At 35.4% G+C, this 22,068-nt stretch overlaps 9 protein-coding genes across 9 annotated transcripts; 5 read left to right on the top strand and 4 right to left on the bottom strand.

The window, feature by feature from the left end:
- Positions 1–97: 97 nt before the first annotated feature.
- Positions 98–2,065, bottom strand: LMO1 (Lmo1p; the record flags this gene model as incomplete). Its single annotated transcript, XM_071053139.1, has 1 exon — positions 98–2,065. One exon carries the CDS (start codon positions 2,063–2,065, stop codon positions 98–100), a length of 1,968 nt encoding a protein of 655 aa, XP_070911389.1.
- Positions 2,066–2,549: 484 nt separating this feature from the next.
- On the top strand, positions 2,550–3,827 carry MMM1 (ERMES complex subunit MMM1; the record flags this gene model as incomplete). The annotated part of the gene is made up of 1 exon (XM_071053140.1): positions 2,550–3,827. One exon carries the CDS (start codon positions 2,550–2,552, stop codon positions 3,825–3,827), a length of 1,278 nt encoding a protein of 425 aa, XP_070911390.1.
- Positions 3,828–3,987: 160 nt separating this feature from the next.
- SPO75 (Spo75p) lies at positions 3,988–6,627 on the bottom strand (the record flags this gene model as incomplete). The annotated part of the gene is made up of 1 exon (XM_071053141.1): positions 3,988–6,627. One exon carries the CDS (start codon positions 6,625–6,627, stop codon positions 3,988–3,990), a length of 2,640 nt encoding a protein of 879 aa, XP_070911391.1.
- Positions 6,628–7,045: 418 nt separating this feature from the next.
- OST1 (dolichyl-diphosphooligosaccharide--protein glycotransferase subunit OST1) lies at positions 7,046–8,626 on the bottom strand (the record flags this gene model as incomplete). The annotated part of the gene is made up of 1 exon (XM_071053142.1): positions 7,046–8,626. One exon carries the CDS (start codon positions 8,624–8,626, stop codon positions 7,046–7,048), a length of 1,581 nt encoding a protein of 526 aa, XP_070911392.1.
- A 609-nt stretch (positions 8,627–9,235) lies between these two features.
- Positions 9,236–11,827, top strand: SFI1 (Sfi1p; the record flags this gene model as incomplete). The annotated part of the gene is made up of 1 exon (XM_071053143.1): positions 9,236–11,827. The coding sequence occupies one exon, from the start codon at positions 9,236–9,238 to the stop codon at positions 11,825–11,827; it is 2,592 nt and encodes an 863-aa protein (XP_070911393.1).
- Positions 11,828–12,112: 285 nt separating this feature from the next.
- On the top strand, positions 12,113–13,378 carry RTT109 (H3 histone acetyltransferase RTT109; the record flags this gene model as incomplete). The annotated part of the gene is made up of 1 exon (XM_071053144.1): positions 12,113–13,378. The coding sequence occupies one exon, from the start codon at positions 12,113–12,115 to the stop codon at positions 13,376–13,378; it is 1,266 nt and encodes a 421-aa protein (XP_070911394.1).
- Positions 13,379–14,056: 678 nt separating this feature from the next.
- Positions 14,057–16,375, top strand: DNM1 (dynamin-related GTPase DNM1; the record flags this gene model as incomplete). Its single annotated transcript, XM_071053145.1, has 1 exon — positions 14,057–16,375. The coding sequence occupies one exon, from the start codon at positions 14,057–14,059 to the stop codon at positions 16,373–16,375; it is 2,319 nt and encodes a 772-aa protein (XP_070911395.1).
- Positions 16,376–16,786: 411 nt separating this feature from the next.
- RNJ42_02981 (uncharacterized protein) lies at positions 16,787–19,351 on the bottom strand (the record flags this gene model as incomplete). The annotated part of the gene is made up of 1 exon (XM_071053146.1): positions 16,787–19,351. One exon carries the CDS (start codon positions 19,349–19,351, stop codon positions 16,787–16,789), a length of 2,565 nt encoding a protein of 854 aa, XP_070911396.1.
- A 770-nt stretch (positions 19,352–20,121) lies between these two features.
- MPP10 (rRNA-processing protein MPP10) lies at positions 20,122–21,921 on the top strand (the record flags this gene model as incomplete). The annotated part of the gene is made up of 1 exon (XM_071053147.1): positions 20,122–21,921. The coding sequence occupies one exon, from the start codon at positions 20,122–20,124 to the stop codon at positions 21,919–21,921; it is 1,800 nt and encodes a 599-aa protein (XP_070911397.1).
- Positions 21,922–22,068: the final 147 nt, after the last annotated feature.

Here is a 22,068-nt window from a genome sequence, read left to right on the forward strand (position 1 = left end):
ACGTAGACTGATGCAACTTCTCATTCGAGCGAAAGTAATTCATTAACTATTAAATATATATATATAAATATATTTGTGCAAGTATTGTGTAGGCTATCTACTCAAAGTAGAAAGAGTTCGGCAGGGATTTCAATGTGTCCAAATCGTAGTACTTCTCCTCGTCTATAGTTTCCGAATTATTATCATCTATTTCCTGACGAAACGGCAGATTGATGAGTTGGACATCTCTTCTGAGTTTAATCAGTGTTTGGATTTGGTTATTTGTGTCTTTGGATACGCCTAAGTGACTTCTGCTTTTTGATTTAGAAATTAGCATCAGCCCGTCAAGCCAAATGTATGAAGCCTCCTTGGTATCCAAAAATATCCTAAGCAGCTTCTTATGATTTTTGTCCAAGAGTTTAACCTCAGTATATATATTCTTCTTGCTGATATTGACCATCTGAGGGAACTCTGGAGCACCATTATCAACCCTCAATTCTTTGCTAGCAAAGTAATCTATGGTTTTCAAGGGAATAACGATGGTGTTATCATGGTTAGGGTAAGAACCTGATTCTGACTTCAGCCAGATTAGGTTGTCTTCTACATAAGGTGTTTCATCGAGTTTTTGACTGAACTTACGTGCTAATAGATTAGAATGGTTGTCAGAGACGACTATGTAATAAACACTTGGGTGCTCATTTTCTTCATCTAACGGATTTTCAGCATAAACCCAGGTACCCTTCTGTAATTGTAGTAATCTTTGATGTCTTACGTAATCGTTAACCTGTTTCGTTAGCATGTCTTCGAAATCCGAAATTTGATCAGACCACTGTTCATAGTGTAATCCTCTTATCATCTCAAGTTGCCACATCCTTGCAGTAGCATGATCGACGCTCTCTAAAAGATCAATACCGATCTCAAATAGTGATTCCGACCGTTTTATTTTTGTGCCTTTAGTAGATTCATAAACCTTCTCTAACAATATAGGTACTAATTGAAGTACTGAGTTTTTATCACCTTCTGTTTTAGCCTGAGATTCAGACCATAGTCGTAGTAAACAACACATTAACGCCTCGAGTAAAGTTTCTCTGTTTAAAATATGGCTTGCTAAGCATATCCTAGAATCCATGTCAGAATTAAACTTGGTAAAGAATTTTTGTACCTCTATAGAAACTTTGTAGATAAATTGAAAGAATGGAAACGGACTGCTCTTGAACAAAAGCTGTTCTGTGAAGTTTTTTATGAATTCTGTATTTGAACTCTCTAAAAACGAAAGTGTATCATATATTTGTAAAATGGATAAAGTGTCAATCTCCTCCATTGTATTCGTGAGCTCACCAAACTCTAACTCATAACTTCTAAAGAACACATTAGTATTTCTTGTTGCATTGTGAAACCTCTCTCGTAGTTCTGGGGAGCTGTTTTCCATATTATTCTCTGAGAGAAACTTGGCTAATTCCATCTTTACTGGAAGATATTCACTAATGATTAATGGACGTAAATCATCAACAGCTAATAAAAGCGTAACAATAGTAGGAAAATTGTACTCCAGAAGTAAAAAACAGATAGCTGGCAGTATCCTTACTGCCTTTTCTAGGTTATACTTGGCCAATAGCATAGAGCACTTTAGGAAGGAAGATATGCATTTCAACGTATCAGCCACTAAACTTACATGTAATGAATGCAGAGTAAGATTTATTAGTATTGATTCCATGATATTATGATTGTTTTCCATGTTGTCACACAAAGTGGTAAATCCTGATCTATTCTCGTTATCCTGACTCAAAAAAAGATTAAAGACATGGTTGAGCATAGATCCCAAAAGTTCCGGTGGCATTCCAGCTGACGTCTCCTTCAGGATAACCCAAAACACTTCAGTGGGGATAATCTCCTCATATAAAACCTTGTCTTCACACTTTTCCACGAATTGACTGAAAGCTCTTTGAAACTCCGTGGATGTACGATCATTAGATTCAAGCTTTAGAATATCGAAATTCTTCCTGGATTCCTCAACACTTAGCATATCCTCTTTATGCCTATTTATCAACTCCTCCTCTTGTTTGTTTTCCAATTGATGCTCTCCCATAGTCACCTTATTCTATATCGTACTGTTTAGAATTTAAATTTCTGATTGTTCTTGTTCTATCAAATGCATAGGCCTCCACCGGGAGTGAGTTGGGATTAGTATGCCTCAAGGAGAGTATTTCTCTTTATCTGATACTCCGTTATGGTTTTTAGTCTAGGTGGTATTGATCATGTTATTGAGCCTTTTGACTTTCTAATTCGATTTTTCATAGGAAGGGGATTGGTGAAAAAAAATTGTGAGCTCATCGCGAGCACAAGAAAGAAAAAAATTGGGTTGTGTGAAGGGGAATCAGATTATTGTGAAGAACTAGCAGTCTTCATAAGAACTAGGACAACGGTAAAGTGTTTAGAGGTGGTATCCTTGTGAATTGATAAGACTAAAATTTCTTATATCAATCAAAACAAACTGGAAAGCGAGAGGGGGAAAAAGTTGTTTGAGTCAAAGACAATAGCATTGTACTAGTATAAGAGTAAGAATTGTAAAAATGACTTCTAATGAGACGCTAATATCACTTGATGAATATATTAAGAATACGCTACCATTACAATTGGATGAGATATTGATGGAGCATTTGCAAAATGGGAGATATGGGAATAATCAGATGTATAATAGTTCTGAGCATGATGCCATGGTTGATGAAACATTGGCATTGACCTCTGATCTGCTCCGTAGTGCGCTTGAGAAACAATTGTTAGAGATTCCTCGTGGTGTTGGTGCTCCAATTGCGAGTGTAGCCAAGCCCACTATAATAAATTGGTCATTTTCGCAGGGACTCATTATCGGACAAATAAGTGTAGTTCTATTTTTAGTCTTTTTTGTGAAGTTTTTCATATTTACTGATGCTTCGCATAAGATGGAGAATCCATTACCTGCCAAAGTCTCAAAGAGAAGAAATTCCAAGTTAGAGACACTGTTGTCTAAGGAGAGGAGAGCCAGCTCAGTGGTACATGATAGGAATAGTGATATAATAGAGGGCTCTGAGCAATTGGATTCCATTCTAGAGAAGACATACTATAATGTGGATACCCATGCTCCAGAATCTTTAGACTGGTTCAATGTCTTAATTGCACAGATGATACAACAGTTCAGAGAGGAGGCATGGCAAAAGGATAATATCCTTAAGTCCTTAGATGGTTTTTTAAAAAAGAAATCGGAAGATATCCCTGACTATTTAGATAATATAAGCATAACTGAGATTGATATTGGTGAGGATTTTCCAATTTTTTCGAATTGCAGAATTCAATACGTACCAAATTCTAGTAATCGTAAATTAGAGGCTAAAATAGATATCGACCTCAATGACAAAATTACTCTAGGGATCAGTACCAGATTGCTACTAAATTATCCTAAACCAAGAACAGCAGCACTCCCAATTGAATTGGCAGTCTCTATGGTTAGATTTCAAGCTTGTTTAACAGTGTCATTGATAACAGCAGAAGAATTTGCTATCTCTTCAGATGAGAAATCAGCTGAAGAGCATGATAAAAATGCCTACTTTTTAGTATTTTCTTTTGCTCCTGATTATAAAATTGATTTTGACATAAAATCCCTTATTGGTGCTAGATCAAAGCTAGAAAATATTCCAAAAATTAGCAATGTCATAGAATATACCATAAAAAAATGGTTTGCAGAAAGATGTGTTGAGCCAAGATTCCAATTCGTAAAATTGCCAAGTATGTGGCCTAGAAGTCAGAATACGAGAGAGGAAGTTGTCATAAGTACGGATGATGAATCTATAACTAGTTCTATACATGGACAATAAAAAGCGGGCCTTTTCATTTTATCATTTTAGTTAAATTTTTATTTTCTTTGTGGTCGTCATGGTAAAACCTATATAACAAAAACTAAACTATTTATAGAAAGGTCAAAAAAATCGTGAACGAAGTTTCCGTAACAGTGTCGTTTCAGTGTTGGTCTGAAAATTAGTATGTTGGATTCATACAAATATTTCCAAACTTGGTTACATAGGCTCTATCAAAATCACATTTTAAGCATAGGCTACTCTGCAGATAACATTTTTCTGTCTCAACTATATTTAATGGGTCGGTAGGGACCCAAATTTTATCAGTAATAGGTGGCAAAATGAAACATGTAGTTTCCTCATTGGCCGAAATAGGGGTTCCATTGTCTCTTATAGGCTTCTTAGTGCCAAGATTAATATATTGTATCTTTTTCATGTATTTATTCGAGATTTCTACATGAGCCATAATTGTTATTATGCTGATGAATATCATTGCTGAACTTAATTTATATTTGTTAAACAGGGCAAATAGACCAATAAGGCAAAACTCCATGCAGTATATTCCGGCATACAGTTGTGATAGGGCTTGTGGATATAATTTACCATTTGTTTCTGAGATGTTTTCGGCAGTACAATGGTATTTGAATAAATACTTGAAGGAATAGTAAACTAGCAGGAACGAAATAATACAAAGGGGCAAAATTAGAGGTGATATAATACTATAAATTATCACAATACATCCAAGAACTGTGAATAACGGATATATTGAACCCCATTGAAAGGATATATTATCCATTAGTCTTTCCATTTTTTCATGTGGTGATTGAATCCTTGGTCTGTAAAATAATACCTCGTAAATCAACTCTTTGATGCGAATGAAATTTCCTCCTGCATATGCAAATCCTCTCAATAATACAAATGAGCAGAAAAAGTTTGAACTTTGTGGTAAATCATGCGCTAGAATAGCTGGGATACTCACAGGATTCACCATAACCTTTTCAAATAGTAATGTTATCCCTGATGTTATTGTAACAACTAAGAATATGTGTACGAGTAGAAATATAAAGAACCAACGTTGAATGTCCTCTTCTATTTCAGATCCTGTACGACAACCCTTTAAATAGCTGACCAGCCGGAAAATGTAAGGCACAAACTCTGTTAGAAATATCAAGGTAACTAAGGGGAAAATTGCCTTTGTAATTTCACGAACAAGCCTTGAATTTACATAAATATGATCAGAGTATGGTATTAAATTTGTTAGATACGGTATCTGTGTAACTAAACCAACAAATGCCACTGGAAGTACCCAACCCAGTATTATTAATATACTTAAAATACAGGCTACTAGTCGACGAATTAACATTAGAGATGCAGATCTCTGTTTCAAATTGAACCATATCAGATCTCTTGGATTAGGTCCAATAATTGGATTATTCCATTCTTTAGCTGCGCTATTTTTTATCTGCTCAGCAATCCAATGAGCATAAATAGGAGAATTGAATGTGATAAAGACCTTTTTCATATATTGCTTGGAATCTATAATTTTTGCAGTCCTTGCATGATAATTTGTTTTTTGAACATTATTAATCCATAGCTTTAAATTTGTGTGATACTTCTTAACTGATAAAGCCAAGTTAGTATAATGTTTCTTCAGAATTGACTGCTTCCTAACAGTAAGCACAAATATTACCACCCTCCAGTGATGAACATTGAATAATCTTCTTTCTACATTGAAAGTCCATGGGAGAAACCTTTCGGGACTTCTTAGTTTAAATAAGAGATATTGAACCATTTGATGGTAAGATAAAACCATTAAGGTTGTGGGATTTATCTCATGCTTAGGACTTTTATTGTCGAATAATTTATAACCAACTTTGAAGAATTTCTCTAAAATAATTTTTAATATCGCAGTTTCAATTTTCTTGGCATCGTACTCGAGATTTTTATGCAGTTTTTGTAACTTGTTGATGTTGGTTGGTATCCTCTCGATTTTCATAATACAATGCTCATGAATAGAATTGAAATGATTAAAAATATTCCTATTACTTTGGATAGATTTTGTTGGAACATTATCAAAAAATACAGTTCTTTGATATTTCCCTGTTATATTTGCCCTATTTATTCTCACATGTATAGAGTTGAACTCTGTTATTAAAATGATATGAAACCAAACAACTAAAAAAATAGACAAAACAAAATGGACTATTAATATGTCTGATTTTTCCGCTGAGATATTGGACATATTAATCATATCAATTCTAGTTATCATTTTCTTTTTGAATACGCCATTCTCTGGTCTAGGTACTATTGCTTCAAACTCTCCAGAGTAGTAATGGGCTGGAATTAAAATTGGAACATTTATTAGGCCAACGGTGGAAAAAAAATAGACAAGTAAACGAAGGAATCTCAAAAATAGTATACCATCTAAACCTACGGTATTTTCGTAGCAATCAGAGTCCTCTGTAAACAATTCAGGAATATATGCTTTAAATCTACTAATTATACGTCTATTAGAAAACTCATTGCACTTGCTTTCAGTGTGTCGGATTTTAAGTATATTTCTAGCCTGGTAAATGTTACCTAGTATCCTTCGGAGCAGTGAAAAAACAAATAACTGGAATAGAAAATATGCAGCTGACACACCAATCCCTAAAACAAATGAATTAACGGTTATGTCTGCATCTTTATGAGCCGATCCTGCCCTCGCAGTTTTCAGAAATGTCAGCACTAAATTTGAGGTTATATTCCATGATCTGGACTCAAAATATATATACTGATTTTGGGATTCAATTACAGAAGTATTAATATGACTAATGATCATCTTGACTTTACAGATTTTCTGGACATGATTTGATTCGTCTTGAAAATATAGATCATAACCATTTTTTATTATACTACTTAAAAGAATGTTTTATTTAAAAAAGGTAGTAATTATCAGTTAAATAACATACGGATATAATCACAAAATCAATACGATAGTTCGATGATATCTTTGTTGATTTTAGCGGTAGAAGCATTTAATGTTTTGTACGAGATTGCTTCTTATTTTTGTGCAAAGAATTGTATACAGCTTTAACAATCTCGTTTCAAATAACATTTATCGATTTTACAGGAAATATAAGTAACTTATTGAAATTCTAAATATCAAATAGAAATAATAAAATGTACAGATATATTTAATACATAATGATTTTATTTATACTATCTAATTAGTGTCAGAGATAATTACAATACAGGCTCTATTTTTTTGTAACTCTTAGGTTGATAGCGTTTAAGAAGAAGAAACTCATTAGAGCGACAAAAATGTAAAAGGAGATTCTCAAGAACTTTGAGTACAATGCTTCCTTAGAATAGTTGTAGGTAACCAAGATCTGACTGTCGGCTACTTCGTTGACAATATTTCTGAAGGTGAATGTAACCTTGACGTGCCCCTTTTGCAAATCAAAGTAAGAGTTTTCATTGCTAACATCCAAAGACATGAATGGTAGAGGACTCTTGGCTTCAACAAATTCAGCTCCTTCTGGTAAATACACGGAATACTCAACTAAGTCGTAAGCAGTATCCATTGGGCCATTTAGAATTGGGGCTGCCAAGATGAAAGACTCAGAATCAGATTCATTCACACGCAAGAAGTCCTTCAACACATTGGTCCAACCGATAGTGTAGTTGTAAGCCCAGCCACCATAAATAGGGAACCTTGGCTTAATGTAGTAAAGACCTTCGTTCATTTGGGCAGTGTTAATCTTACCAACCTTGTCTACTGTGTATTGATCAGTGGAACCTTCTGGAAGCTTGTGTTCAATGACAGCACGGACAGTAGCCTTTTGTGTCAATTGTGGGTTCTTCATGATTTCCTTACGGGAGTAGTTGTCAATTAGACCAGCACCCTTATTTTGATATTCGTAGTACTCTGAGAATTCTAAGGTACCAGCCCAGTGGGAAATCCACAAATCTCTCTTTAAGTAGACGACTTCATTCAAGGCCTTGTCATGCAAATAACGAATAGTAACTGGTTTTTCGATTGTCAAACGTGGGATATCAGTGAATTCACCAAACTGCATGGCCTTCTCGGCCAACTGTCCTTGATATTGTTCTTCAACATTCTTGACATTCAACTCTTGGATGTCATCAGAACCGCCTACTAGCAAGACAGCAGATTCGGTGTTGTAGAAACTGAAAGGTAATCTGTAGAATTCATACTTCAAGTATTGTGGGTCATTCATACCAATCTTCTCTGGAGAAGGAACACCACACTCGTTGTACTTGTAGATAATTCTCAATTCAATAGTTTCACCAACTTCGACTACCTTTGGCAAAGTCAAGAAACCAAAACCAACTTCCATATTGTTCAATTGCTTCAAAGTAGCGGACAAAGCTCTAAATTTAACAAAACCAGAACCATCAGTCTCAGCATCACCCATGGCAGCAGAGAAAGCAGACATCTTGCTGAAGATATTGAATGGTAACAAGACATGATATTCATCAGTAGCCTTCTCACCAATGTTCTTAGCAACAACACGGACTTCCTCAGTGATACCAACACCACTTAGATCGATAATCCTTTGGTACTTGATGTTGACCCAGTCAACAGGATTCTTCTTATGCTTCAAATTATCATTTCTCTCCTCAGGTGCAGCAGCAACTGTACTAGCAACTTCAGACTGAATCGAAGTCTCAACATTTCTATCAGCATCAATAATCTCAGACACACTCTCAATTACCTCAGAAGCAACAGAAACAGCTTCCTCGGCTACTTCATTACCTAGAACGTGGCCAACTATACATAGAAAAAACCATGCCCACACTTTCAATGCAACCATTGTTTATATAGATCTTTATTATTATTATTTTTTATTCTTATGCTTTCTAGTTTTTGGTATTGAAGAAAACGTAAATCCTATTCCTGTAGGTTTTCTCTTTTTATCAGTCTTACTATTTTTTTCACAAACCTTTTGTTCCCCTTCTATACCTTGCCAAGAATGTCTTTCTCTACTTATCTTGGTTTTAAAAACCTCTTTATACAATCAATTGACTATACAATCAAGATTTAAGATAAGTTAATGTTGTTCATTTCCCTTTGGCCTCTCTCTCAAAGCTCAAATTGACCAAAAATCCAAGAATCCAACCTTCACAGGAAAAAAACCCAGCAATTTTTTTTTTCACCACATCCTTCACAGAAACACCCGCAGTAAATGAAAATCCCCCCTTCGCGCATGGGCTTATTTGTAGGGGAACCCACTGAAGCGAAGAAAAGTCGACGTGTTGTGTCACATGCTCACATATCAACACATAACAATAACACATATTAATACCATTAACTATAGCCAAAACAAGTTCATTCTTGAAATATCTGGAAAGATTAGAGATAGATAGATAGTGAGAGAAAGAGAGAGAGCAAGAGAGAGAGAGAGAGAGAGAAGCACACTATAATGATGGATTCTCCGTCTACTGAGATGCTACTGAACGGAGACTTTGATGCTGCCACACAATCGTTGATCAATGGCGCGGTGCCGGAGCTGATGGATAAAGTACACGTGAGCACATCTCCATACTTGGAAGTAGTGCGATCTCCCGAAGATATAACGTCTAGATCACGTGAAACACATACACGTGATCTCTCCACTGTGATGAGTATACTGGAGCCGCTGTTTGAACGAGTGAGGGATTTCCTAGAGGTCAATGAACTATCTCCCAGCTTTTTGAAGGTGTTTGCGGGCTACATTCGCATTCTGATGGAGAACGAGCTGGATCCGCTGGCGGATGAGTACCTATTGTGCGTACAAAATGAGCTCGGTCGCAGTCTGGTGTTATCGAAGAGTATGGAGGATATCCTGACCTGGTTTCTTGTAAAGCCTGCAAATACCTATATCGCCATGGCACTGTTTGAGTATCGTCGTGATAAGTTGATAGAGCTAGGCACTTTCAAACATCTGTTGCTTATACTAAAGCTGATAACCAGAGAAAATCATTTACTGTCCACCAGTAATAGGTATTTGGAATCAAACTACCTCTCGTTATGGCGTTCATCATACAATAAGAAAGCAGAGGTCTGGGCTGAGAAGGCTAATAGGTTTAATGGTATAAGAATCAAGATACTGGGATATGATAGATGGATGGAGAAAAAAGAAGTTAACGAAAAGAGACAAAAACTAGCTGATGATTACTTTACGGATAAAGCTTTGAAAAGGTTTCATAAGAGTTATAGAAGTTTACTTGAATGTGAACAGAAATTCAAAGTTGGGCAGGATAAATTACTTGCGTCAACTGCTCTCAAAATATGGAAGATAAGAACAAGAGAAAATAGTTTTTCATTAAGAAACAAACACTTGCTAGAATTACACTTCAGTTTCATGAAGAAGAAACTAAGAAAAATTAAAACGGCTTATACAATCAGTAATAGATCAAGGGACGAGTTTTTGCTTCGTAGGGGGCTAAGACAACTTGCACAAAGGTACGATTACCGGAAACAATACGAAATAGAGTTAGAGCAAAGAGAGCTGACATATGCGAAGCGCAAAGCACTAGAGTTCATGGTCACTAACTATAAAAACCAACTGCTAATGGATAAAGCTGTAAGCCATGACAGAATGAATTTATTAAAATCATATTTCGCTAAGGTTTGGTCCACGAGATACGAAGAAAGGTTAAAGTTATACCAATATCAGATAGATTCTGAAAGTCGACTAGTGCATAATGTATTTCAGAAATGGATAAAGCAAATGAAATTGAAAATAATCGATGCATCTCTCTTGAGGAGTCAGGGAGGTAATCGTTACTTACAGGTATGGCGACTAAAAACAAAGGAGAAAAAAACAATATATGAAAGAAACAAAAGACTTCTTGACGATTATCTACTAAAATGGCATTCACTATCTTTACTAAAATCTAGAGAACGCGAGTTTGCATTACGGAAATGCTTTCAAAGATATATATTGAACTGGAAGGCAAAAACAGATAGGAATGCAATGGATAACGACAAGGCCTATAAAATGCGCCAAACATGGCTAGTGTCAAGGAGCTGGGAACGATTTCTTAATAAATTTGGCGAAATAAATAATATGAGAGAAAATGCCAACTCATATGTCAAGCTGAAACACTACAAAATCCTGATTGATAAAGCTCACTCTAATAAATCACTTGAACTTCTACTGCAAAAAGAACTTAACAAAAAGCTTTCTAAGATACAGATGAAACAATCTTTTAATTTATGGAAGAAAGCTATAGAGAAAAGAAAAGATATGAAGTTAGAGATTATTGAGGAAGAATTTAACGTACTTCACGCACAACATTTAATGGAAAAGTACTTTAGAGTATTTCTTTTTGCAATGTATTCCGCGGAGGCTGATAAAACTTATGCAAGATCCTTACAGTTGAAGTGTTACCTTGCTATAGCCGACAAAGTTGACTCTCTGAAAGAACAAGGAAGAGTTTGCGCACAAAGTTTAAACACTTCTCGAATGAAGAAGATTTTCTCCCTTTGGAAAAGAAAGAGATTGAAAATAGCAAATTTAGAGAGATTATACTTGGATACTTCAAATGGCTTCACAGCACGAGGTAAGCAGGAGCTTTTCAGTCTATGGTATAATAAAATCAAATTTGATGACACCATGGTACAAAAAATCCAACTACGTTGGTCACGAGCTCTATTACGCGGTTGTCTTCAAGCATGGAAAGAGAAAAGAGAGAGCAATCCAAAATTGAGAACTAACTCTGAAATGTATAAGACGCCGGCGAAAAATGAGAAGAACATATCTGAGAATAATCAAGTCAAAAATTCACCAACATCTCGAAATGTTATTAGAAGAGCAAAACTAGTTGCAAGCCCCATCAAAGGGTCATCTGTACTTGAATCTGTTCTAAGAAAAAGAGTGCAGCAAAACAACTCCTTCATAAGTGATGCTAAAACTGAAACAGAAAGTTTAGAATCTGGAATATCTAGGCTTAATTTTATAGATATACCACAACTGCCCCCTTCTGAAGCCCGCCTGAAAGGGTCTCCAACGAGGAGGAAAAACCCTTAAATTGTAATAATAAATAATGAACATACATAAATATATATTTGTATAAAGGTATTTTACACATTGATGATTGAGAATAGTGTACTATGCCCAAACTATAATAAATCATTTATTCTCGGACAATACCTTTAATATAAAGTTCGTGTTCCTTCCTACGCGAACACTAAAAAAGGTTTAAAAATAAGTTTGCTATTGATCCACGATGAGCTTAGCTCATCTATCAATTTCTTTCAAGTGAAGTTGCAAAAGTTTAAAGACAGTTAATAAAAGGTAGGTATAACGCTGTTAATGCTTACAAAGATATTAGGCAGGGTGCTTCCCAAAGATCATGAATTTCGTTGTCTCCATCTAGAAAGTCCGTCCTGCGAAACGCAACCAATTGTTACACCAGAACCGGGTTCTAACCAGGAAGGAAGTACTATCAAGACTAAACACCTTTTTGTCTTAACACATCTGCAGAAAGTATTCTTTGGATTAGAAGTCTATGTGTATGTTACTCAATTCGAGCAAAACTCTGGCAAACCAACCGAGAGGTTAATCTTCATATCCAAGGCGGATACCAATGGTTACTGTGACACGAAAGTCGATATTAAACTAGTTACACGAGAACTAATAAAATACCTACTGAGCATTGATCCTAATTACTATTTGAAAAAAATTATCCCAAAGGAAAGAAACTACAAAAATGCAAAGATAGAAAAGGTCATCACAAGGCAATCTACAAACAAGGAGGCTCTCAAGATACTAGCGGAGAGGGTTGCAAATGGTAATTCCGGACCAGTTAACACAAACAACTACTATAAGACATTACAGTTAGAAAAGAATGAAATACTTCTGGATAAATTATGCTTATTCACCAGACCAGCTGAACAGTACCTGTTTCCTGATTCGTCGAAAAACTCTAGGAAACATGTGTTAGACGGAGATGGCTTACTTCGATGGTGGGCATCACTAGTAGATCAAATATTGATAGAACGATTTAATGAAGCAACGACTACAGCTAAGCTTAGAATCCCTGGAGAGGACAAGTACCGTGTAAAAAGGTACACAAATCAGTTGAAGTTCCCAAATTGGTCTAATGGTGATATATTTAATGACGATGAGGGTTCGTTGGCTGTATTCACAGTGCCTATGTTCCCAGATGATCCGAAATCAAGATTTATCAGAGACATTGTAGAGGAAAATCTCACTCAAAAGAAGACCCTGCGAACTTTTTGGACAGAGCTACAAGAGAGACAAGAGTTTAAACTTAGTGTTACCGTATCAGTGATGGGCGTCACTGGCACACCAACGAATAGACCAATATACATACCAAACAAAGACGTATTCAAAACCAAATCCAGAAAACAATTCAAGTTCTTGAAGAACTACATAACTGGAGAGGACTACGAAACCGAGGAAGGTGCCCTTGACGCATACACAAACATCGCCGATTCACTAACAAGGTTGGGCTCAAGCTTAATAAAAGTCACCGGAGTTACCGAGTATAAACCGAGACCTCAGGGCCCAAAGCCTATGCAAATAAATACACTACAAGTACGTAGAAAGAAATAATGTTTTCGTAGTGCTTATATCTAAAATATTTCTAATTTTATAATACTAAGTATAATCCCAAACCCTCGCTATAAAAAGAAAAGAAGGACAAACAAGGATCACAGCCATAGGCGATATTAAGGGAGGGCTTTAAGCAGGACAGATCAAGGAAATGGTAGAGGAAATTGCGTAACAACGATGATGTAGGATACTCATCTTGAAAAAATTTATATTTTTCCTAGCAATTATATTGGCTGAAGGGCAATTTTTCAAAATTTGTTTGGGTAAAAATAACTGATGCCTGCAGAAATTTTTTTGGTTCTGATCCCCCTTCACGCGTGCTGTGGGTAAGAGAGACATATCAAAGAATTAACGATATATTCCTTGAAAGCTAAAATTCTGATCATTATTCTCGGGGAAAGGGAACTTAGATCTCGATAAAAGTACTCTAAACATTCATAAATAAGATTATAAGAACTCTTTTGTGTTCCACCCTTATTTGTTATCAAGAAATTACAATAATATCCGAAATAAAAGATACTAATATACAAATAAACAAGCAAAAAAAAAAAAAGGACAAACAAAGCATATCTGCATTTAATAGTTAGCTAGATAATTATTTTATTATTTTGATTATACATTTAATAACAAGAACAACAACTAAAAAAAAAAAATAATCAAGAAAAAAAACTAGAAACGATGGGTAGTTTGGAAGACCTTATTCCCACTGTAAATAAGTTACAGGATGTTATGTATGATTCAGGGATCGATACTCTCGATCTACCAATCTTGGCGGTTGTCGGCTCTCAATCTTCGGGGAAATCATCTATTTTAGAGACACTAGTAGGTCGTGATTTCTTACCTAGAGGTACTGGAATCGTTACAAGGCGTCCGCTTGTTCTGCAACTGAACAACATTTCGCCAACGTCGCCTCTAATAAAAGAAAACCCTGACTTGATTATGTCAAGAAATAATGCTTCTGCATCTCAAGTCAACTTGAATGGACTTGCTAATAATAATCTCTCATCTAGCTCCATAGATGAGAGCAATCAAGTGACCAACGGTGGCAGTAATGCAACCCAGATACGCCCAGATGAATGGGGTGAGTTCTTACACATTCCTGGTCGTCGTTTCTACGATTTCTCTGAAATTAGAAGGGAAATCGAAAACGAAACCGCAAGAATCGCTGGTAAGAATAAAGGTATCAGTAAAATCCCCATCAACCTTAAGATTTTCTCTCCCCATGTATTGAATCTGACCCTGGTGGATTTGCCTGGTATAACAAAAGTTCCTATAGGTGAACAGCCTCCTGATATTGAAAAACAAATTAAAAACTTAATTCTTGACTACGTTGCAACCCCAAATTGCATTATCTTGGCTGTGTCCCCAGCAAATGTTGATCTGGTGAACTCAGAGTCCTTAAAACTGGCTAGAGAGGTTGATCCACACGGGGTAAGAACCATTGGTGTTATTACTAAATTAGATCTGATGGACTCCGGCACTAATGCTTTAGATATCCTCTCAGGCAAAATGTATCCTCTGAAATTGGGATTTGTTGGTGTAGTGAACAGATCTCAACAAGATATACAATTGAACAAAACAGTGGAGGAAGCTTTAGAGAAAGAAGACGAATATTTTAATAGACATCCCGTTTACAGAACAATTTCTCATAGGTGCGGTACTAGGTACCTTGCTAAACTATTGAATCAAACATTGATCAGTCATATAAAAGAGAAATTACCAGACATAAAGACACGATTAAATACCTTGGTTAGTCAGACGGAACAGGAATTATCACAATATGGTGACGTAGGTGATATTAACAAAGAGAATAGAGCTGGACTAGTCCTGCAACTCATGAATAAATTTGCAACCACGTTTATATCTTCCATTGATGGTACATCATCTGAAATAAGTACAAAGGAATTGAGTGGCGGTGCTAGAATTTACTACATTTACAACAGCATCTTCGGCAATACATTAAAGTCAATTGACCCAACTACAAACTTAACAGTAATGGATATCAGAACAGCAATCAGAAACTCAACAGGGCCAAGACCTACTTTATTTGTGCCTGAGTTAGCATTCGATCTGTTGGTGAAACCACAAATCAAGTTGCTATTAGAGCCATCCCAACAATGTGTTGAGCTGGTTTACGAAGAATTGGTTAAAATCTGCCACAAATGTGGAACTCCAGAACTATCCAGATATCCAAAACTAAAAATCAAGCTTATCGAAGTCGTTAGTGAATTATTAAGGGAAAGATTATTACCAACTAGATCTTATGTCGAAAGTTTAATTGACATTCATAGAGCTTATATTAATACCAACCATCCAAACTTTTTGACAGCTACCGATGCTATGTCAGAAATTATCCAAAACAGAAAAGTTAAACAAGAAAGCCAAAGAAAACAAGCTCTTCTAAACCAAGAAAGGAAGGAAAAAGAGGATGAACGTCAATTTAGTGGTTCTCAAATTTCGAAATTAGACAATGAATCTAATCTTGACGATTCCGACCAAGATGATGCATCCAAATCAAAGGACACATTCTTAAACTACTTTTTCGGAAAGGAGAAAAATTCGACAATGTCATTACCAAATAATGATAATAACAAATTTACAAGTCATCCATTTAGAGATGATGTTAGTTCTCAATTCCAACAATTAAATTTTACTAATGGTGCTAGTGGTCATGAAGATGCATTTGAACATGCCAATGAACCAACCTTAACAGAAAGAGAAGATCTTGAATGTGAACTAATTAGAAGACTCATTGTATCATATTTCGACATCGTAAGAGAAATGATCCAAGATCAGATACCTAAAGCAATTATGTGCCTGCTTGTGAATTTCTGTAAGGATACTGTGCAGAACAGATTAGTCACGGAATTGTACAGAGAGTCAATGTTCGAGGAACTATTAGTTGAAGATCAAACCCTTGCCCAAGATAGAGAAACTGCAATGAAATCTTTAGAAGTTTATAAGAAGGCTTCCACTTTAATTGGCAATATTCTTTAAAAATATTTAAAATGTACATAAGATAATTGAAATATTCATATAAATAACTGGAACTAGTTTGTCGAAACTCTCAAGAAAAACAATATCTTTTTCCTTTTTTGTTTTCTTTTTGATAAATTCTCGGATCTTTATTATGGAAGAGAAAAAAAAGCAAAAAGCGATAATTCAGGTTACAAAAGATAAAAATAAGTTTCGGAAAACAAAACCTATTACTAAAATAACAAGTTAGTATATTTATAATGATATAACTAAATAAAATATAAAAAAAGTCATAAACAGTTATAAATCACATGACTATTTGGCTAGTAGAACGGTTATATGTTTGATTTTGCCTTTCAATGCTGTGATTATGTTCACTATATATTTTATTTTTTCTTTCTTTATTATTTATATTTTATAAACGGATATTCTCTATAAGTTTGGAATTGATGCCAGCATACTGTTGTTAGGCTTGTTTTGTTTGATTGGCAGACGTTGTGAGTTTGCAGAGTATGAGGACTCGAAACTTCTATTTTGGACACTGACATTATTTCCTTGTATCGAAGGTGATGTAGAATTATAGGTAGGTGTATTGTGTTCCTCTCTTAATAGTGGATTAGATTCCAATTGACCACCATCATCACCATTCTCGATCATAACCGTTTTCTTAGGCTTTACTTTCACGATTATAATACATCCCAAGAGTGAGAGAACAAAGAGCGAACCCAAGAGAACTCCAATCCCTATAGCTACACCAGGTAAGGTGATTCTTGTACTTGGTGTTTTCATCCAATCAGGAGAAATTGGACGATCAATCATAAAGATACAAGAGTTACTCTTCGCTGAAGAACAACCAGTTTTCAATATCCTTGCTTCTTTATCTTGACCATCTTTGAAACCTATCAGATGATTAGATTTAGAGGCCTTCCTGCAGTATATTGGACTACCTACAGAAGTTTTTATCTCGCTGTCACAATTCAAAAGTAATTCTGTGTAGTTACCTGGAATAATATGCGTCTTCAAGATATTTTCGAGGTTTGTGGTATTAATATTCAAGCCATCAGAAATTAAAGATGATGTCGTTGGTACGAGAATGGAATACTCTTCATTATTATTTAGTATATCTGATAATTTCTCAAATTTATGTAGAAATTCCACAAATAATGACGAGTCTGCCATTTCAATCAAGTCCATCAGAGTGATGTTTAACGAATGCGGGAAAACTATATTTTCAATTGGATGAATTACGCCTTGGTTAAAGAAAATATCACTGGATTTTTGAATGTCAATTAATCCATCCATATTGTTCATATTAATTGATAAAGCATTTGCATCTTCTAATGATTTGGTTATATTCAAAAAACAATGGTCACCAAACTGATTATGTGTTGAGATTGTCTTATTTTTAACATCCGAATATATCAACCCATCGACTATCAAATGTCTCATCAATTCATCCAATGCAGATTTATTCGTTTGCAAGTATTGAAGGTTTAGTTCCAAGATATCCCAGGATTCAAAACAAGGTAAAAATATTGTATAACCATCATTATTGGGTTCTAGATCAAGAAGGTCGAGCTCATTTAGGAAGCGTAATGATTTAGCGCAATGATATAATGGGGGAGGTGCAGAGACTAAATCACCAGGTAGTTGGAGATTCTTTGAAATTGTGTAGATCAACGCATTTCCGATTACATCTGGTTTTGAGGATATGAGTTGATATTTGTCATTAACATAGTAGTTGCCTTGTTTTTTTGAGATTTTAAATTTCTGACAATGACCTCCTAATCTCTTATTGGATGAACAAAATGCAGAATCATAGATGCGAGCTGGAGAGCTAGCTTCATCTTCAACTTCTTTTTCAACCCATATCTTTTTCTCTGAGAAGTGATATAGTAGGGAAGGCTTAGTGTAACCAGAAATATCGTCATCACCGTTAGCAGAAATGAATATTGTAACATTTTCATTAGAAGTTATCATTTGTTGAAGTTTTCGGAAATAGAGTTCACGTACAAACTCAGATTTATTAAGCCCATGTAAGTACTTCTCAGCGTTGAAAGATATCGTTTCATTTAATTTTCCAAAGTGTTCAAATATATGTGCTACTCCTCTATCAAAAATCAAATTACTCTTAGAGGCTTTCAATGAATTATTCACAATAAATGTCGACCCCTGGTTCTCCGAATCCAGCAAAGTAAGATCACCATTAAGATTATAACTCAAAAATTCCTCATGGATAGAACCAGCTACCATATCTTTGAGTACTAATGAATTGAGAAGTATCGTCCTGTCTTTATTCCAATTTTGCTGTATATCCTTCCCAACTCTTTTGACTCCGTTAAAAGCGTCAACCAAGTAATTAATTTCAATCTCATTAAAATTCTCCAAAATACTGTTATCTTCTACCATTAATATAGTCTTATTCTGTATAATGTCATCATGAATATGAGGGAATAAGCTCGTGACGAAGCTCTTGTACAATGAAAGGTCTTTACTATGCTCCTGATCAATCAAGTTAAGGAAAGACGGTGGTCTCGGCAAGACCCCCGCGATACCATGCACCGTAGCATTCTGTATGGTCGGAAGTAAGTCGGCCTCAACTATTTCCCTCTTATTCACAAGAACTTTATCATCATCCCTCTCTATGATCAATGGCGCGTTGAAATTAGAACTGAAGAAAAGAGTCTCGTTTCCTATATCCTGTGTAAGAAACATACAGTCATGAATTATATACCTTTCTATGTCGAAGTCAACCTCCACTTCTTCATCGTCTGTAACAAAAGCCGTGTTCACAGGGGCCCAAAGCGTAAAATCCGTGAGTCCATTTAGATAAGGAACATACCCGTGTTTCTGTACCAAAGAGAGAAATGTAGAGAACTCTACATTTCTAGAGAGTATATCTATCACCGAAGTGAAAGGGAAATCATCATTATCATCACCATTATCAATACAGCTTACAACCTTTATCAGCACACAAACCCACAATAGAAGAATCATCCAAAAAATAAAAATAAAAATATATTTTTATATATATATTTTTCAAAGTAACAACTTCAACAATCAAATATCTCTAATACAAACTATACCTTTAGTCTGTAAAGGACAACAGATTTACAGGATATTCCAAAACACTATAACAAATGTTACTCGTTCTAATATATACAATGTTAATAAAAGTTTTGAAGGTTTTTTAATTATTTTTTTACCTAGGACGTCAATCTTTAATTAATTAGTTACTATTATGATTGTTTATTATAATAGTAAATTGGTGCTAAAGAACAAGTTTTCCCACAGAATCACCCGCACTACACACTAAAACTCCGGAGGCAGAGTAATTCCCTTTAAAAAAAAATGTATTGCAATCTAGGGTACAGCAATTGACTAAGAAACAGTCGTAGACAACACGGCTCCTAGAAAACCTCGGAGCAATCTGCGAAAAAATGAAAGGCAACATAAATCACGAGAATATTCGTATACTATTACTGATAAGAAGAAACCGGGTAAGAAATTATTACATGGTCACATGATGATACGTAAAAGAAGAGGTACATGTGATGTGTAGTACGTATATAATGAGCTGAGTTGAAATTTTTTTTTTTGCTTTAATTTCAATTTTTGGGCATCTGTAATTTTTTCTTGCGATGAGCTGAGGGCATCGCACCATACTGTATGGAAGACTAGAAGTTATATTTAATTTAGTAGTGATAATTAGATAGAATATAGCTCTATAAGAATAAGGACCAAACTAACCAAAGGTATTAAGACGTATGTTTGTTGATCGGTTGCAAGAGGATCCAGTGAAGCTGGTGGAAATCCAGAGTGATGAGCCTCTGGTTTATGTGAAAGAGCAGGTTGATGCTGTGATCAGATTAGCGAAGGAGAACGGTATCAAGGATAAATTTGATCTAGATCAACTTACAGTTGAAGGTCTGGATGCTAACCAGGTTTGGTGGCAGGCTAAAATTGTTCTGGATAATATTGAAGGTGAGTTGATGGAACGTATTCAAGAGTTGCGTGAATTAATGAATGCTGCTGAGCCATCAAGTGAAGACGAGGAAGATGACACGAAAAGACAGGAAATGTCGTCTGAAGTATCTAGTGAGGAAAGTGAGAGCGAAGAAGTGGAAGAGGACGATGAAGAACAACTAGAAGAACCTGTACAAGATGAGTTACTATCTGGTGAGGAAAAAAGCAATGAGGAATTAGAGGAAGAAGAGGAAGAAGTAGAAGATCAGGATGGTCAAGAAGATGAAGCTCATATAACAACACATGATCAAAACGAAACTGAAACCCCAAAGGATAAATCAGGCGTGAATGACGAATTCTTCAACATTGATGAATTCAACAAGCAAACTAACGATGAAGATGATCCATTTGGTCCAAATGATGAAGATGAGGACATTGATTATTTCGGTGATATCCCCTCTGAAGAAGAAGAAGAAGCTATATACTATAATGATTTCTTTGATAAACCAAACGATAAGGTATCTAAAAAGAACAAAAATGTACACTTCTCTAAAGATGATGATGAAAATGAAGAAGAAGAAGAAGAAGGATCAATAAATGAAGATGAGGAATACTATGACCAAGCCATGAACTCGGCAAAGCTGGATCTATTTGCTGAAGAAGATGAAGATGAAGAAGAAAATGAAAAGGAATCTACTTTATCAACATATCAAAAAAAACAACAAGAAATACAGAAGCAGATTGAACAATTAGAAAAGGAGGCTGTTGCTGAGAAGAAGTGGACTCTAAAGGGTGAAGTTAGAGCAAAAGATCGTCCGGAAGATACTCTTCTTGCTGAAGATTTGGAGTTCGACCGTACAGCTAAGCCAGTACCAATAATAACTCAAGAAGTAACTGAATCTCTGGAAGAAATGATTCGTAGGAGAATTAAAGAATATAATTTCGATGATCTACAACGTAGAACAGTAGCAGATCTAAACTTAGGCATGAGAAAGGAGAGATTTGAATTGAGCGATCAAAAATCCTCTAAATCTCTGGCTGAAATCTACGAAGACGACTATAAAGGTAACACAGAAGAAACTGAAGCTTCTGAAGAACTACAAAGAGAACATGATGAAATATCAGACATGTTTACTAACCTATTCTATAAGTTAGATGCCTTATCATCAGCTCACTTTGTTCCAAGACCAGCTAAGAAAGCATTGGAGGTCAAAGTGGAGACTGCTGCTATTTCTATGGAAGATGCTCAACCTCTAAGTATGTCTTCAGCTTCTACTCTTGCCCCACAAGAAATATACAGTGTTGGTAAGGCTGAAAATAGCAATGAAATACGTCTCAAAGATGGTACTGTCATGTCTAAGGAGGAGCTTTCAAGAGAAGATAAAAATAGGTTGCGCAGAGCATTCAAAAGAAAGAGATCAAAGGCTCTTGCCGAACAGGCTAAACAACCTAAAAAGAAATCGAAACAATCCGAAGTCATCGACACACTTGCTAAAGCAAGAAATATTACTGTTATCGATAACAAAGGTAGTAAACGTGATGTATCTGGTAAAGAGGTCAAGAAACAACAATCTCAACAGGCCGACTTCATCAAGCTTTAGTTTTAGAATAACTCAAAACTACATTCTATTTTATTTAGCATCATGTGTAAAATTATTCGTTAACTTATAAGAACTATCCTGCATCACAGAATTCATTTCTGAAATTGATACACAAGTAGATTTCGATTTATGAACTTTAATAGAATG

Source organism: Nakaseomyces bracarensis (genome assembly GCF_045282275.1).
Source record: "Nakaseomyces bracarensis strain CBM3 chromosome Unknown Scaff10_0, whole genome shotgun sequence".
NCBI lineage: Eukaryota > Fungi > Ascomycota > Saccharomycetes > Saccharomycetales > Saccharomycetaceae > Nakaseomyces > Nakaseomyces bracarensis.